The sequence below is a fragment of the Varroa jacobsoni genome, unplaced genomic scaffold (genome assembly GCF_002532875.2).
Source record: "Varroa jacobsoni isolate VJ856 unplaced genomic scaffold, vjacob_1.0 scaffold_216, whole genome shotgun sequence".
Lineage (NCBI taxonomy): Eukaryota > Metazoa > Arthropoda > Arachnida > Mesostigmata > Varroidae > Varroa > Varroa jacobsoni.
In genome coordinates, this window is record NW_019213118.1 from 45,565 (window position 1) to 61,339 (window position 15,775).

General features: G+C 40.4%; 1 protein-coding gene across 1 annotated transcript in view; it reads left to right on the plus strand.

The window, feature by feature from the left end:
- The window catches only part of LOC111273701 (gamma-aminobutyric acid receptor subunit alpha-6), a 54,769-nt gene that overhangs the window by 28,485 nt on the left and 10,509 nt on the right, over window positions 1-15,775 (plus strand). Inside the window, 4 exon segments of the mRNA XM_022855584.2 lie at window positions 4,145-4,329; window positions 4,483-4,601; window positions 4,732-4,884; window positions 13,998-14,150. Of these exon segments, the coding sequence (XP_022711319.2) occupies window positions 4,145-4,329; window positions 4,483-4,601; window positions 4,732-4,884; window positions 13,998-14,150 (610 nt within the window).

Below are 15,775 nucleotides of genomic sequence, written 5' to 3' on the forward strand. Positions count from 1 at the left end.
GGGAGTGTAAGTCTTTTTATATATGATACATCACATACATACGTACGGAATAAAACTAAAGGCTTCACCAGCGAAAATAATATGTGTTTGTGGCCACAGCCTGTCATAGTTCACAAATCATCATTTTGGCAAAGCCTATTTTTAATAACAAAGATGTACCCGACAAGATATAACAAGATTTTACATGAAATAGAAAACAACATGAATTTTTTCGCTCCTTGTATGACGATCCACTTGGTCTACTTGGCATTGTATTAGTTATTCCACTCGTGATCGCGTAGAGGTTTGCTCTCTACAAGAGCAACCATGTCGATGTTTTGAAAGAATTCTCTTTTAAGAGCTTATATCATCGATACGTGTTAGCTATGTACTTTCGTATTACTGTTATAATATTGTTAAAAATATATATTGTTTTCAATCAATATTTAATAAGTGATGAGTCAGTGCAAAAGCAGACAAATAGGGTCTACGCCTTGACGAGGCATTTTGGCGAACTACGAAAATTGGCTCTTTGCCAGTTTGAAAATCACTTTCGTTCCCCTAATCACGGCATAACGAATACTACAGAGCCTCGTCCTACTGTGTGATATTCATCGCCGTACGACGATACGTCAGTCGACATAAGTTTTCAAGCACACGCTTTTGGTTATTTCAAATGTTGTGAGCCAGACCAGCCAGGCATAAAAACCGAGAAGTCCAGTCGGGGGCACTGACTCAACGAAAAACTACAAACCCCAGAAGCAGATGATATGAAGGAAACAGTTTTAAACAATTCCCGGCTACTAAGTTAAGAATTATTGCTATTAGCTCAAAGCTAGGATTTAGCTTTCCTTCTACCAGGTTAACGCTTTTAGTTTCTGTGTATCCCAGACGGGCATTCGGAGGCTTGAACTTCACAAGCCAGCTTGCTCCAGTTTGTGTGCCTTTAAGGGTAGTACATGTCCTGCAAATATCCATTCAGAAAATCCTATGATCATTTAATTCCTGAAAGCATTAGATATATAAGACGTTGAAATGTCTTTAGCAAATTTATTTTTAATAAAAAAAAAAGGAAAGATTAAATTGGTTTTGGTTTTATGTCTATTTTATTTTTATTTATGAGACACATTATCGACTCAGTGGCATCCAAAGTTTATGAGGAGTTACTTGTGATGGCCGTAGAAGAATGCACTAGCAGATACATATACGAAATCTGGAACACCAGACGATTAGTTTCTTAGTTCGAAACGGTTATCTATTATTGTCCATGGCCCAAATTACGATATCGCTCTCTGTTAACGTAGCCATTTAGGCAGAAACCCGGCTTCGTCAAATGACAATTCATCATATAAGTGCTTAGCCCCATGACTGATTTCTTGCCGTAGAGTTCCCCTATAAATGCACTACGTTTCACCGCCGTGAACCGCTCCATTGTGGAAACAAATCAAAGTTTTCGAACGTTCAGCGAATCGATTTCGATGGTTGGGCTAATTTTCGCCGAAGCCACTGTCCGTAAAATCTAAATTCCTCTCTAGAGATCTGTTAGGAATCGGTCCAGAGCTTTATTTGGCAATACAAGAGAGTGATAGGGGAAAGTGACTAGCGTCACTGAATCGTCAGCCTGGGAGTCGCCATGCTTAGCTTCTCCTCCTTCCCAGACGATTTAGCTCCCTGAACGGGGACCTGCCTCCCACACGCGTTCTATGAACTTAACCACAAACTATCGTTTGTCCGGTCCCTAATGTTGCTTAACGCAACCCTATGGGTCCTTTTTTTCCTTTCAAGGTCTTTCTCTCAAAAACCTCTTCTCCCACTCGCGCGGCCAAACGCCAACTACTTCATTACATCCTTTAGAGACGATCTCATTTCTCCTGCCTGTGTCGCTCACTGATGCGAATAATAAGTACACTGTTGATGTATGGTGAACTGAATTTTTCGATCCCGCTGGGCGCAAAACACTTCGCAAAACTTTCCGAAAGGTTCTTACCAAGCCTGTTCAGGTAGCACTTGAAGGCGCCGTGAGGTAGTAAATAAGCCTTTTATTGAGGCCCACTATCCAGTTCTCAGTCTCTGGAGTGATGTCTCTTACTGTGCTTGCTTGGTAATTTGTTCCATTTTCTGTGCCACGTTTCCAGGGTTTTGCCTATTGCACCTTCCGACAGGTCAACTCGGAGTATACGCCTCCTTATGACCTTCAGGTTTTAGGCAGCGATATCGGCAAAAACCAGCAGTGTTACTCTTCAAATGACCGAGGGCCGGCATCCATTTAACACTTGAAAATAATTTCTGGATCGTGACACCTAAAAGTTTAAACATTCTCTAGATCGGGCCGTCGAGAAGCGCGATACATTCCGCTATTATCATAAAAAACAGCCTCTTTGTTTAGGCTCAGGGACGTTTGTAGTACTCTGATGATTACCGTGAATACTTTGATCGCCTTTGCGAATACAGTATCCTCTGTAAATTTTCTAAACGAGTTCTCTACGTACACATTTTGCAGTTGTTCCTAGATCTATCCTTTCGTCATCTAATATTAGTTTGGGAAGCTTAGATACGCATCTATCTTGAAAGCAAACCCTTAGACTCGTCCTTCTTCGTTTTCGAAATGGGATCTTGCTCTGTCCTGTTTCTTCCATTTTCCTTTAGGGTCAACGGTATCGACTAACGTCCCCATGAATCCATAACACGAAAGGGAATCGAAGTTGATACTAGCTATTGAAATAATAATAATGCTAGAACTAGTTAGAGGCACACCGGCTTTTTTTAGAAGCCTAAATTTAGGATAACCATTATTTATGTCTACTAAGCGAAACTGACTATATTTGCCGTATCATCTGTCCTGTGATCCTTTGGAACAAAGTCTTTAACCGATTTCTAATTAATATAGGTAAGGTGTAAATCTTTCTCTACGTTTGGCTGGCTAATCCCGCCTTATTGGGTGCCTTGCCCACCTCTAGCTGCAGCGGAAGAGATGTGACAAGGCACAGCTAGTATTGCGCAAACGCCGGCATATTATCACGTTTCTGGTAGCAGCGAAAACCGATGTTCTTGCTGGTACGATCGCATTTCTTCGCCCCTGGGCGGAAGCAGTTTAGGAAACAGGACTTAGACCGAGAGGCTGCCAACACTCTCAGTAAGACCAGAGACGACCAACAGGTTTGATGGATTGTAGGAGAAACCATGTGCGAGTAAAGAACGCCAGCTATCTGGAGCTTTTTATTGTTGTTTAGTGATACTTCGTAGGGAAGACAGGCATGACGTTGATGGCAGGCCGTCGGATTCTTTTGACCCTCGAAAAACTGCATCTCTCGTCGGGAGCCGTCTACAGCATTTTACTCATGCAGGTTTTGTGCGGCTGGCAGAGGAGATGTCGAATGGACTGGATATGATGGAAATCGAAGAGTGCGCGCAGCTATGCACACTTTCTATACGGCATAACTCGATGCTTTTATTTGCGATTAGTTCCGGGAAGGGGGGATCATCAGTCATCTTTACCCAATTGATTTCAATGCATTTACATGGCTTTGCCATAAGCTGGCATGCTCGTAAAATGTTGCAAATAGAAGCTGGCTATCAAGGAGGGGCGGAATACCCAAAAGCAGAGAGAAAAACATTTTCTGCACCCTGTGCGCTGTTTATTAATTACGTAGCAGTAAGACTTCAATAAACTACTATATATATATATATATATATATATATATATATATTGCGCAGTTATTAAATATATGCAATTTACGTTGACGGCATATTTAAAAGTTTACTTTGAAGTTCTTTTTTAACTCAGCAGTACTTATATTTCGCCTGCGCCCCCTCTTGTCGTCAGTGCATCACAACGAATGTTTGCTTATTCTGTTTAGTATGGGTTAAGGAGCTATAGTCGCTTGCGATACGAGTGTAGAAAGCAAAGTTTGCTTTTGATTAAGCATCTCAAGATTCCTTTTACAACTTCTCTAGATACAAAATAAATTGAAACGCCTCACAAAGTGAAAATAAGAGTAAAAATACTAAGACTTTTGATTTCAAACTCAATGGTTAGCTATGGTTTGAATCAGTCTGTTATGGATCCGCTTGCGGATTCGCCCTTGGTAGTACTATGCTAACAACATTTCGAAGTATAATATAATCGAAAGCTTCGATGTGTCCGTGTGTTTCACTGCTCGGCCAGGAGTACTCCATGGATTGCTATTTCCGTCAGGCGTGGAACGACAATCGGCTACGCTTCTCTGGGCCCATTTCGCCTATTTCGTTACATATTAAAACACTCGAAAGGATCTGGAAGCCTGATACATACTTTCACAATGGACGAGGCTCCTATCTACACACAATCACCCAGCCTAACAAACTATTGAGGTAGCATTTTATATATATGCATTGTTAATGGTTTTTCACTATAAGGCTGCACGAGCCAAAGAGACAAGGTTCCTTTTGTTGCAGCGTTATTTAAGAATTTTAATTAAAAACAATAGCGTGTTGTTTAGTAATTGATTTTGAATTTTTCAACAGGTTATCTATGGACGGAGCTGTTTTATATTCAATGCGATTAACCATAAAAGCCAAGTGTCCAATGGAATTGCAGAGCTTTCCTATGGACCGACAGTCGTGCCCGTTGATCTTCGGAAGCTGTGAGTTGTCTTAGAACACTTCGAATCAGTACATAAATGGCAACCAATAGCAGTAATAAAGGCTGAAGACACTGTTCAGTTATAAATAACTTATGTATGTTATTTGCAATGAAACTAATCATTTGCGCAGATGCTTATACGAAAGAAGAGATGTTGTATACGTGGAAGACGAACGCGGCCGATCCTTCGTACCGAGCTGTAGGTCTCGTCGAAGGCCTCCAGCTGTCCCAGTTCGACCTCATTAATAATCCATACGTCAGCGAGACCGTGGTCATACGCAATGGTGAGCTTTAACGGTTTCAAATTGAAATATGGCAAACAGAAACGAATTTAGTCATCCTTTAATAAACGTATAGTCACTTGAAGTTACTGGCCATGGCGCTGTGGTCCTAACTACTTAGGTAGTGAGTATCCGCGATTGGCATCGAGTAATGAAAGACTACCGAGTTACTCACGTACTACTTTCTGTCTCAAGGCCGTCGCTACTCGAAGCCGCAGAGGGAAAAGAAGGTGTCTCAACACCGCAAAGGTCGCTTAGTTGACAATAATCACTTCGCAACTCGACAACTCTTTGTCTTGTATGGGTTCTTCGAATTTTTAGGTTAGCTTATAAAACTCCAGTACGAATATCAACAAGGGTATTTCCCCGCTAAATGTGCTAAACTTTTCAGCAGGGCATCCAGCGCGCCACGTTTATACCGTCTGGCTTCATTCGGTTTTTCTTTGGCCACTCTAACTGAATAGGTAAATAGTGACCCGCAAAAGGGATGATCTGATTCGAAGTAAATTAATTGAATATTCCGTAGGCTAAGTAGAAACTCTCTTTTTTTTGCGCAAAGTTTAAACAAGTGACGAAGATGAGCTCAAAATATAGCTCGATACGTTGGTGTTTTCGGTGTAAAAACATTGTTGCTCTAGTTCAATAAATAGGGAATTTTGAATTTGCTTTGTGTGAACGGCTAGGCAGATAGGTTATTTCGGCAAATTTCCATTGGAAGAATTAAATACGCCAAAACAAGGGACAGTAAACCTGTCCTCTCTGTCATCAAAAGCTTGCAATGGGAAGACACGAAAAAAATGCATCCATCACCACGATCTTCCTCAGTCAACCAGTAACAGGGTTTTGTTTTGATATGTTTGGGTTGGAAATATAGGTTTTGCATTTGTTACTTTCTATGGTACTTCACTAAAGCGTGAATAAGGAACATTGATCTATTTGCACGCACTGCTTGACAAAACAATGGACAGCCCGGCCCTCGATCGAGTGTTTGTCCAGGAAACGACGATAAAATAGCATTGTCTTTCGTCAAGGATAGAGAAAAATTGTTGCCTAAATGTGCTTGCGATACAAAACGAGCGTAAAAGTGATTTAGTGAATTATCTCAAAACACCGATTACCCTAATATCGATTCAGAAGATTGTTTGAAAGCTATAGGAAAACTCACTACTGATTCTTTCCTGTGGCCAAGCCGTTTCGAAGTGTGCGCGAATCGTACCTGTTTAAAACGATAGGATCTTTTTCAAGTTCGTTGCCTATAGTTAATACATATGGCTTGACTTAGCCATGAACTATCCTAACGTTGACTCGAAGAGCTAACAATATGGCTATGCGCATGATATAGCCGTTGTAGCAGGAAGTGCGCAATAGAAATGAACAGGACATTACAGCATACAGAACGTTAAACGACTTTGCTTAACATAGATCCTTACTTATCTCTGATAGCTGAGGAGTTCCCCTTTGCTGTCTCCAAGCATGAGCCGAAGTAAAAGGGTTTTCAGAAATTTGCAAGACGCCGCTTTCCAATGATGGCCAGCCGCCTTTCGATAGGTGAGGGGCGGCCCTCGCCTGCACACAGGTGCTTCGGGGCGATTATTTGGTATCAGTCGCCATATTCTTCTTCCTCCCTTTGCAGGGAACCAACAGTCAAATCTGGCTATCAGGGAACAAGGAAATCGATCCAATCAGTAACGCAGTTTTTGACATAATTTCCGGCCTGAAACTAAACTTTAGAAATTATTTCTCGATGATAACGCCACAAGTTACACATAATTTTTGTTTCCATCAGACGTTCCCAAGTCGGTTTTCCGTACGGATGTGCAGTCTGAAATATGGACGGGTTCTGAACAAATTTCAGGTTGAGAGTGTAATAAGAATTAGTACTAGTTTTTCTAAAAAATTTATATTTGAGTATCTAAATCAAGGCGAAAGCTAAAATAAGGTTAAAGGTGGTGTCACTTTAGCTATTCCAAAACAGAGTCATCTGCGAATATAATTCGACAATGTAAGCATTAACCATGACGTTCTTTCGTAGCTATACAAATATCACATAATTTTTTTTTCAAACGATCCTTGAAATATAACGTTTATTTAGTTAATTATCTAAAAAGACTTAATGCGCATAACTTGGCTGTATCTAACTTCTGACCGCTGAGATGATTTGTTTGCCGGGATTAAAGGGATGGTGATTTAGCTATACATGACGGTAAATGTCTCAATAGCACGGTAAAATGCAGCGTCATTCTAGGCACGCCTGAGAAGCTAGCGGGCGGTGGCATTCAACGCTTGTAAGCCACGACAGGAACCATGTTGGGAAAAGAAGAGTCTTGGTATTCTGTTTGGTATCAACTCTGTTGAGTCACCCCCTTTGAGGGTCATCATAATGTTACGAATATTCGGCCGGATATGGCTACCTCGATAGAGCCTGGCGGAAGGCCTTCCGGCGATAACAGCGTTACCTGGGAAGTCGCATAGAACGACGTTACATGATACAGTTTTCGCAGCCAGATGGCTTAAAGGGTCGAAAAGCTTAGTTAACAGTTAAAGTTGAGAAAAAGACACCTCTTCATTAAATACAGTCTATATGTGAATGAAACGTATGTAGCAGCATATGGTCTATATAGCAACTAATTTTTCGAAACTTTATAATTAATATGCCATTATAGTTAAGCCGATACTAATATTTGCTGCTAGAAAACCTATCGCATTAAACATGTTTCACATCGCTGACTGGTAAACAGTACAAAATAAACATCCACAGTAGCCAATACTCTAATTTATTGCATTAGAAATTATGCGGTGACTAGTTTATTGCTTCGACAGACCTGAACTCTCGGGAAAAAGTAACGCTTAGTACAATTATAGGACTCAGCGCATGGTCCAAAGCGGATTTCGAAAACTGTCTGAGGCAGAATAATGAAACTAAAGAGCTCGTTGGTTGCCCTCAATTAAAAGTTCGAGATTATGATTTAAGCATCAACAAATTCTAGAATAACAATCCTAAATTCGGTTCAATGCAACGTTAATTCTACAGTTTTACTTCAACTTCAGATATGTCGTACTCGGGACGATGGCTTCGGTGGATGATAACTCTCTACCTGAGTTTAGATTCTGGTTTAAGACAACTGCTATGCAGTGGAGGTTTTGTCTGCACATTTTTTTAGTCATGGCATAGAGTGGCCTAAAGTCTAAACACGCCTTAACCGGGCTGATTTTTTAGCTAGTTACAAATGGATTAAGTTTGTCAGTATAATTCAAAATATAATTAAACTGGATTCCAAAAATCTAGCTCTACGTAGCTTCTTAGATTATAGCATTTTGGTAACAGTCTGAAGCAAAGAGACGTTGAGTGAATCGCATGGTATCAATCGCGTCCTAAAAATCTGCCTGGGATATATAAACATAAATGCAACTAACAAAAGTAATACGTAATCTTAATTACTACACATACAATTTCACCACGTATTATATATCACAAAACATATTATCCCTGACACAGCGACCTCTGCTGGGTACCAGGTCCCACAAAAGTGTGGACACGTTGCATATGGAACCGTTTGTGACAAGCATGTCTTGAGGCTACGAAATCAACGAAGCGTTGCAGCTCCACAAGCCCTTCAGACGTGTTTTCTAATAAAGGCCTAGCCACAAAACTAAGCTTACGCTCGCTTTGAGGAACACAGCGAGGGCCCTTGGAGTGTGGCTAGCTCGTGCCTGATGCGTGTACAGATACGTAAGCTTTGATCCAAAACGTGCAATTATCGCAGAGTGGAACAAAGGCTGATGTAGGGCTACACAGCTATATACCCCTTATGTCTTGTCCTTTCCATAGCTTGAGGGATTGAGGCGCCGACACAGTGGACTCGCTCCCACTTCACGAATAGGTGAAAAAGTACTTAGGGAACACTTACTAAATAGGTCCTTAAGCACAGCAGTCATAGTCCATACATACACTTCTAAACAAGCACTTTACTATGCTAGGTTACCTGTGCGGTCGCGAATTATTATGGAAAATTTCAAGCGTCAAGTGACCATTTGAAGAGAGGAGCATAAACGAACGTAAGCGTCATCGACTACTCGATCTTGAAGGCAGTACGGCACACCTTGGCGTCACTTATGTTCTATAGAAATGACAAACATCTTTATATGTGTAAGACTGACACAGATCTAATTCTACGTAGCAAACGTATACTGTTCAGCCAATAAATTTTGTTTTAATCTAATTAACTTATAAAAAAAATATCCGATACAGATTACTAAGAAAAAGAACGTTGTTTGCCACGTCTTGAAATGTACATTGCCGTTATACCTTGTATATTTCAATTCTAAGACATTTGGAAAAATTAACATATGGTTATAGTAATTGTAAATATTTCGCTTTTTTTTTTTTTTTTCGAGTGTCATCGATCACACCATATAGCAACACCCAAACAGCTACATCAGTTGAAACGTTTCTATCTAAATTGCCCCTAGTTAGATGTGGCATAATAATAATGGCGTAATAAAATAGGTTCGTTTTGTTGTTATGAAAGTTACTTATTCCCTGTTCAGTCTCATTGACGAACAATGCATTCACCTTATTTCGCTCCTGGGCCAAATGAAGCGGCGATTGTCAGATGAGGGCAACGATGTGTTTGACTTTTTTATTTTGTCCTGGAGGAGCTCTATTGAATTTATGACGCTTGCTTCAACATCGCGCTGAATCAACGCTTTAAAACATAGTTTCAGGCGAGTCTCTCTTTCGACAAGTCAACTCCCTAACCCCCTTCGTCGAAACTGAAAATCCGAGATTTAGTCACGGTCATATATAATATACTAAGATTTTGGCTTAATTTAGACACGCGAATTAAGCGTATTGGATATGCCAAATAATTTCAGAGCCCAGTTAGATAATTTTAGACAATTAGAAAGTATAGGTTTATCGCACTTTGACATCACGAACTTCTAAAAACTCAGATAATAACTTTCTCTTGCAATAGTCCAATGCGCAGTATGTTTCACATAACATGCAACATAAACATCTCGGATTCAATTATGATAAGATTATATGCTTATTACAGTATGTTATATAATAACAGATTATATTGTTGTATATATATATATACGACGTTTAATTTGCTCCAACAGAGTACTTTACGTATAAACGATAATTACATATTCCCTGCGATGTGGAAATATGGTACTTTCCATATGGAATATCCCACTTTGGTGTACATTTCTAAGACAAGTCTGTTAAGCCTTTATTCGAAGATCAGCATTGCGAGGCTTCAGCTGGAGAGAGCAACGTAAATGTCTATCCTTTCGCGGGCCGTTGTGTTATATATATACACATATACTATACCTACTATATGTTTATACGGGACAGCGATCAGTTCATATCTGTTGACAGCGGTTTCTATATACGATTCACTTACGAAATGGAATCGCGGCTTGCATTTTTTCTTTAGTCCGTCTATTTATTGCTCTTTTCTTATACGGGGATTAGGCAAACCTGCCTGAAACACATTTTATTATATTATAAAATGACAATAGACAGGTTTTCAAACTAATATCAAAGCTAATATTAGAGCAGCATTAAGGATCAGATACATGTTGAGTGATAATAGACATTTTGTATTGCAGAACGTTGCCAGAGATTGCATACTGGGGATCGTCGGTTTGAGCCCTGCTAACGAGCTGTACCACTCGATAGGTGTGGCACATGTCGTAAACGAAGTCTAAATAAAAAAAAAAAAAAAAAAAAGAAACGTGATGTCAAAAAAATAGGAAGGACAGAAAAAAAGACTGAGTTACACTTAGTTCCTAGATGCCGGGTAGAAGTTCGAGTGAATAGAATAAACCATGACACGCAGGATGCATGTGTCAAGAGTAATCTGGCTTAGTTTCAGTCAGTTCATAAAAGAAAAATATTCACGAATATAAGTGTTTCACGAAGCTGACGGATCATTGATCTGACAAGTGTGGACAAAGACAAGAAAATGACCTAGCGCGTCATATCTCACGCTACAGAGGTAAGCACGCATCAAGTGCCCTCGAGACTCCTCTGGACTATCGATACGTGTAGTCTGAAATGTAACTGTATTCAGTTAATAAATGCAGAGTTGAAGGAGCGCTAAAGTGGGCGTAGGATTATTTCGTGTAGGCTGCATTGAGATATGTTTCAACGGGATGGGTTTAGTGGTTTGCTATCATTTTCTAAGAGTCTCCTCTTAGATACTTATTCGTGGTCAATCAAATTTTAAGTTTCAGCGTTAATATATTCTGCTCACACTATCGTTTGCGTGTTCTCGAGCCTACGCAGACGTCAACGTATGCCTAAATACGGATGCAGAGTGAAGCTTTGGAGTCGGCTGAGGAGACCCTGAAAAGTCGTGTAGCGTATACGTGCAATGCATTTTCTTGTTTATCAAGGCTACAACAATGTGTTATGTTTAAGCACGTTTATGGATAATTATACATGATCGTTCATTTCGAGGTAACTCAGTATCGTCCGGAAATAGTTTCGTCTCACACTTATACGTGTCGAGTGCTTTTTATTAATTACAATATGTTTGTTCATTGCAATGCGGTACTTGAACGGCTTCAGGGTTCCTTCTACGAGTTCTTCAAAAAAAAAAAAAAGATTGCCTCTGAAAGTCAGAACGTGCTCACGTAGCTACAACCAGAGTAATGGCAAGAGGTGGTTGATAAAAGGGCCAAAGGTAGCAAATGCTCCCGATAGCACGAACGGGGCCTTTGCAGCCGCTAATAAAAGTAGATGGCTATAGCCAGACTTTTTTTTTTTTTTTTTTTTTTTTTTTTATAAGAATGTGAATCTCTCAGCGTCCAAATCCTGACAGTAAACAATAAAGTCTGAAGCAAACTAACGACTGCTATCGATTATATTACGCATGCAATGACGTTTAACATAATTCGACGATGGACCGAATTCAAGTTAAACCAATTAAAAAAATCACGCCCATCCTATCATACAGTAAAAAAATCTCAATGGTCATCTCTGATTTCCATCTCTCTAGCCGTGGATTTAAAAACAGAAAGTTCAATAGTATCCAAATATCCATCTTCATTTAGTCAATGGCACGTAGTGTATAAACTAAAAGTAGATCTTGATTGCGAGGTTTTGCTTGTATTTATTTGTACGAACAGGTAGCTCTGTATCGACTTTGTGTATTTAACAAATGTCAATATGCAAGCTTTTCAGAAGAAGAATATATGTATTTTTTGGGTCGCCATTGTGCGTGTTGATAGTCTTTCTAGTATATTACATAAATCTCAAATGATACAGTATCGTCAAGGAACTAAGTATACGCCACTGACTAGTTGGGCTTATTTGAGAGAGGCTGACTACAAGAAAGCTATATAGAATCGATAAGAAAGCACCTACTTACCTACCTACCTACCTACTCGATGAGGTTTCTATCCATGAAACTTTATAGGAGCGAAACGAAACCCAGCTACATCTAAAGCAGTTTTTGGGTGATGAAAAGTAGGTCGCGCGCGACAGCAATGCACAAACAGAAAAACTCCTTTTCGCAACAAGCACGTTGATGCTATACGTTTGGTAGGATTGGAAAGGAATTGTGCATCGCGAGCTGCTGTCTTCTCGTAGAACAATTCATTCGGATCTGTACTATCGACAACTAGGTAAATTTCAACAATCTATTGAAAAAAGACCCGACCCGACCCTACCAGAACTAGTGAGCAAAAACATTGCGTCTCGGACAGTGTCCAACCACATACATGCTTAGCTATCCTATAAAACTGAGAAAACTTGGAAGGGGGGTTTTAGTGCATCCTGTCTAATCCGGATCTTGCACCGTCACACTGTCATCTAGTTCGGCCTCTGCAGAACTTCCTTGACGGTATTAATTTAGCTTCAATTAAGGGCTTCATAACCTTGTGGTTGCGCCGAGAAACTGCGAAAGTCCTGCAACGACGGGAAATAAAGGTGGCAGAAGATCACTGATCAAAATAGCACGTAGCACCACTACTTTAAAACAGTAAAAAATAATAACTGCTTCAGTTACGGCTTAAAAACGGTTAGTATTTGTTCAACAGGTGTATATATACACCTTTTGCACCTTTTGCAGAGGTAAGTTAATGTAAGATATTTGTCCATTGTAAAATGATGGAAAATTTAATGTGTTGGAATTCTACTCATTCATAGACTGCACGTAAAATTAATTGATTGATTCAAGAGACGGTAAGCAGAAAGCCCAAATCGACCTCTACATAGCCGGTTTGCATGCTTCATTTAAACGTCTCTTGATACTAGTAACAAAGTGAATATTACCTTGATTTTATTAGACATCTTAAAAGAATGAATTATTTGGTATTATGTCTTAACTAGGTAATCAGCGACTTGACTGAAAGCAAATAGTTAGCAAACGTAAACGTTTTTTCAGAAACGTTGAGTTGGCACACCCGTTTCGGGTTCGTTGTTTTTCTATATTTTCATTAAAAACATTTTGTTGGCAACGTCTAAGCGTGTCTTGCAAGCTCTATGAATAATGTTGAAGGAACGCGCGTGAATCGGCGCCGAAAAAATGGCGATTTAAAACGACGAGGAATTTTCTATGCACAATACCTTTATATCACGAAGCCGCCGTCTCAGCTCGATCTTCGTTGCGTTGAAGAAGTTCAGTGCGTCTGGAATGAAAAATTCTGTAAAGATCTGTAGGTGACAAGGATAAGACGTCAAACTAGTCCGGTGGAGAAAACGCATCTGGCTATGTTTACTTTATAATTTTGTTCGTTGTTATTATTTTTGGATAATTAAACAAAAATGGGCATGTAAATATTGTCTTTGTTCAAACTTAAAAGGCATGGGACGCAAAGCATCGTAATCACGAAAAACGCTTGGCCTATACATGAGGTGATCCGAAGAACACAAATAATTAAATACTGAATATCTGAAAACAGCGGCGTCATGTATCATGGCTAGTAATGCTCGGGTGCTAGAGGCGGCGCTCCAAATTTTACTTTATTTTCGAATCCATGATGAAGTATTGCAGTGCTAATACGCGAGACATTAGTGTAAGCTCGCAACAGGTTTTATGATAGAAGTCAAATTAAACCTTATTTCTAACTAATTCTTTTCATCGTTTTCCTTATTCTAGGCACTTACTCAGTTTTACGGGTCAACTTTAATCTTCATCGCCATATGGGCTATTTTTTGATCCAGGTGTATGTTCCGTGTGGCCTCCTCGTCATACTGTCCTGGGTCTCCTTCTGGATTAATCGGGAAGCCACCGCTGACCGTGTCGGACTTGGTAAGAAACCACCGGCCCAATTGCCGGTTAACAACGCAAGTTCATGCCCTGCACTTAGTTACAGCCCTCCTTACCGAAACTATAATTAGGTACATGGACTCACAATTCATTTATCCACTATGCTTGTTAGGTTCATCGCGTCGAATCTGGACTAACTAAAGGTCATCATTAGCCATTCATATTATGAGTAAGACACTGCCTATAGCAAACATCATAAAGGCCTATGTGCCTTTGCATGCACAAGAAAAGCACCTCTATACGACATATTAATGCAATAATTTGATTTAGATAGACCGTAATTTTCCTTTGTCTGGTTCTGGTATCTCTATTCGTACGCATATAGGTGCAGAATTCGGACACGACTCATTTTTCTGTCTCTTTCAACTTTTTGATCGTTCAGATGTTTGGCAAGAGGACGCCTTTTTCCAAATGTAGCCCTTTGATGATCCTCGTCCTTTTTGTTGAATGGACAGCCATATTTCCTCTCGCCCTTCGGATAAGGCTTACTTGCAGCGTGTTCCCTTCAGCAGATGCATGTTGCTATTTTTTCGATAGCAGTCAGCGACGGTGTGACTTCTTGTTGCCCTTCAAAACAGAAAGAACGTCGTCCAGCCGTCAAAGGCTTTTCTGTCGAGAAGTTAGGCGAGAGGAGAGGATGAACCAATGTTTGTATGTGTTCATGAGTGTTTGTGTGTTAGCTTAGGAAAGTGGGACTTTTCAATCGTACCCCTCAACTTCCTCGACTTTTTTGTCGTTTTTCGAAAATTGCAATTTTACCTACGAGTACATTGTGGGGCCACGTACATAGAGTCCCAGTTACCGCCCGCCACCACTCTCAATCCCATCATCGCTATCACCATCTTCACAGGTCGTAGAAGGCCGGTCGCGACCGCTGCCCCACTCCATCTACGGGTCGCGACTGTCTGTGCTGATTCCCTTTCCTTCAAAGAAATGAATGGATCCCCCCCCCGCCCCCCCGCTCTTCTCCATCTGGATGAGGTGCCTCCTCGCGCTTGCGTACCGCCGGGCAAAGCCGGCGTAGAAATGACTTTGGATCCCGCCGCCGCTGTAGCGGCTTAAGCTGCAATGCTATCGCCGCTATCCAAAGCGGCTCAGACTGGATGGGAACTTATTTGACAGGATATACCAGAGCCATATGACAAAAAAAACAGCAAAAAGACAGACTTTACCGGGGTGCTTGTCGCCACTGGCATGATTGTCGCTATTGTTAAAAGTTGCAGACGGAGATTGAATGAACTTACTGGCTTGCAGCGCCAAAATACGTGTTAGCACAAGGCGATATTTGCTAGTGAAGGGCACTGTCGCATTTTAATTGTGCGCAAAGAAGACCAAACGAAACGTCACTACTCGTCCCGGCCTGGTCTGGGGTTAAAGCAAGATTTACTTGGGAACGTGTTCGTTTTGGCAATGTGGCTATGTTTTGCTACGCAAGTGTGATGCATTACTAAAGAGAGTTTGTAGATACCTTGAAAACGGGCCTTTGTATACTTTAAGTTTTCATCTCTATACGAGTAGATATCGATGAATAAAGATCTTAGAACGATCACTGATTAATTGGCACATGTCATTGATACGCTGTGAGTATTTTGCTCACACGGATGTGC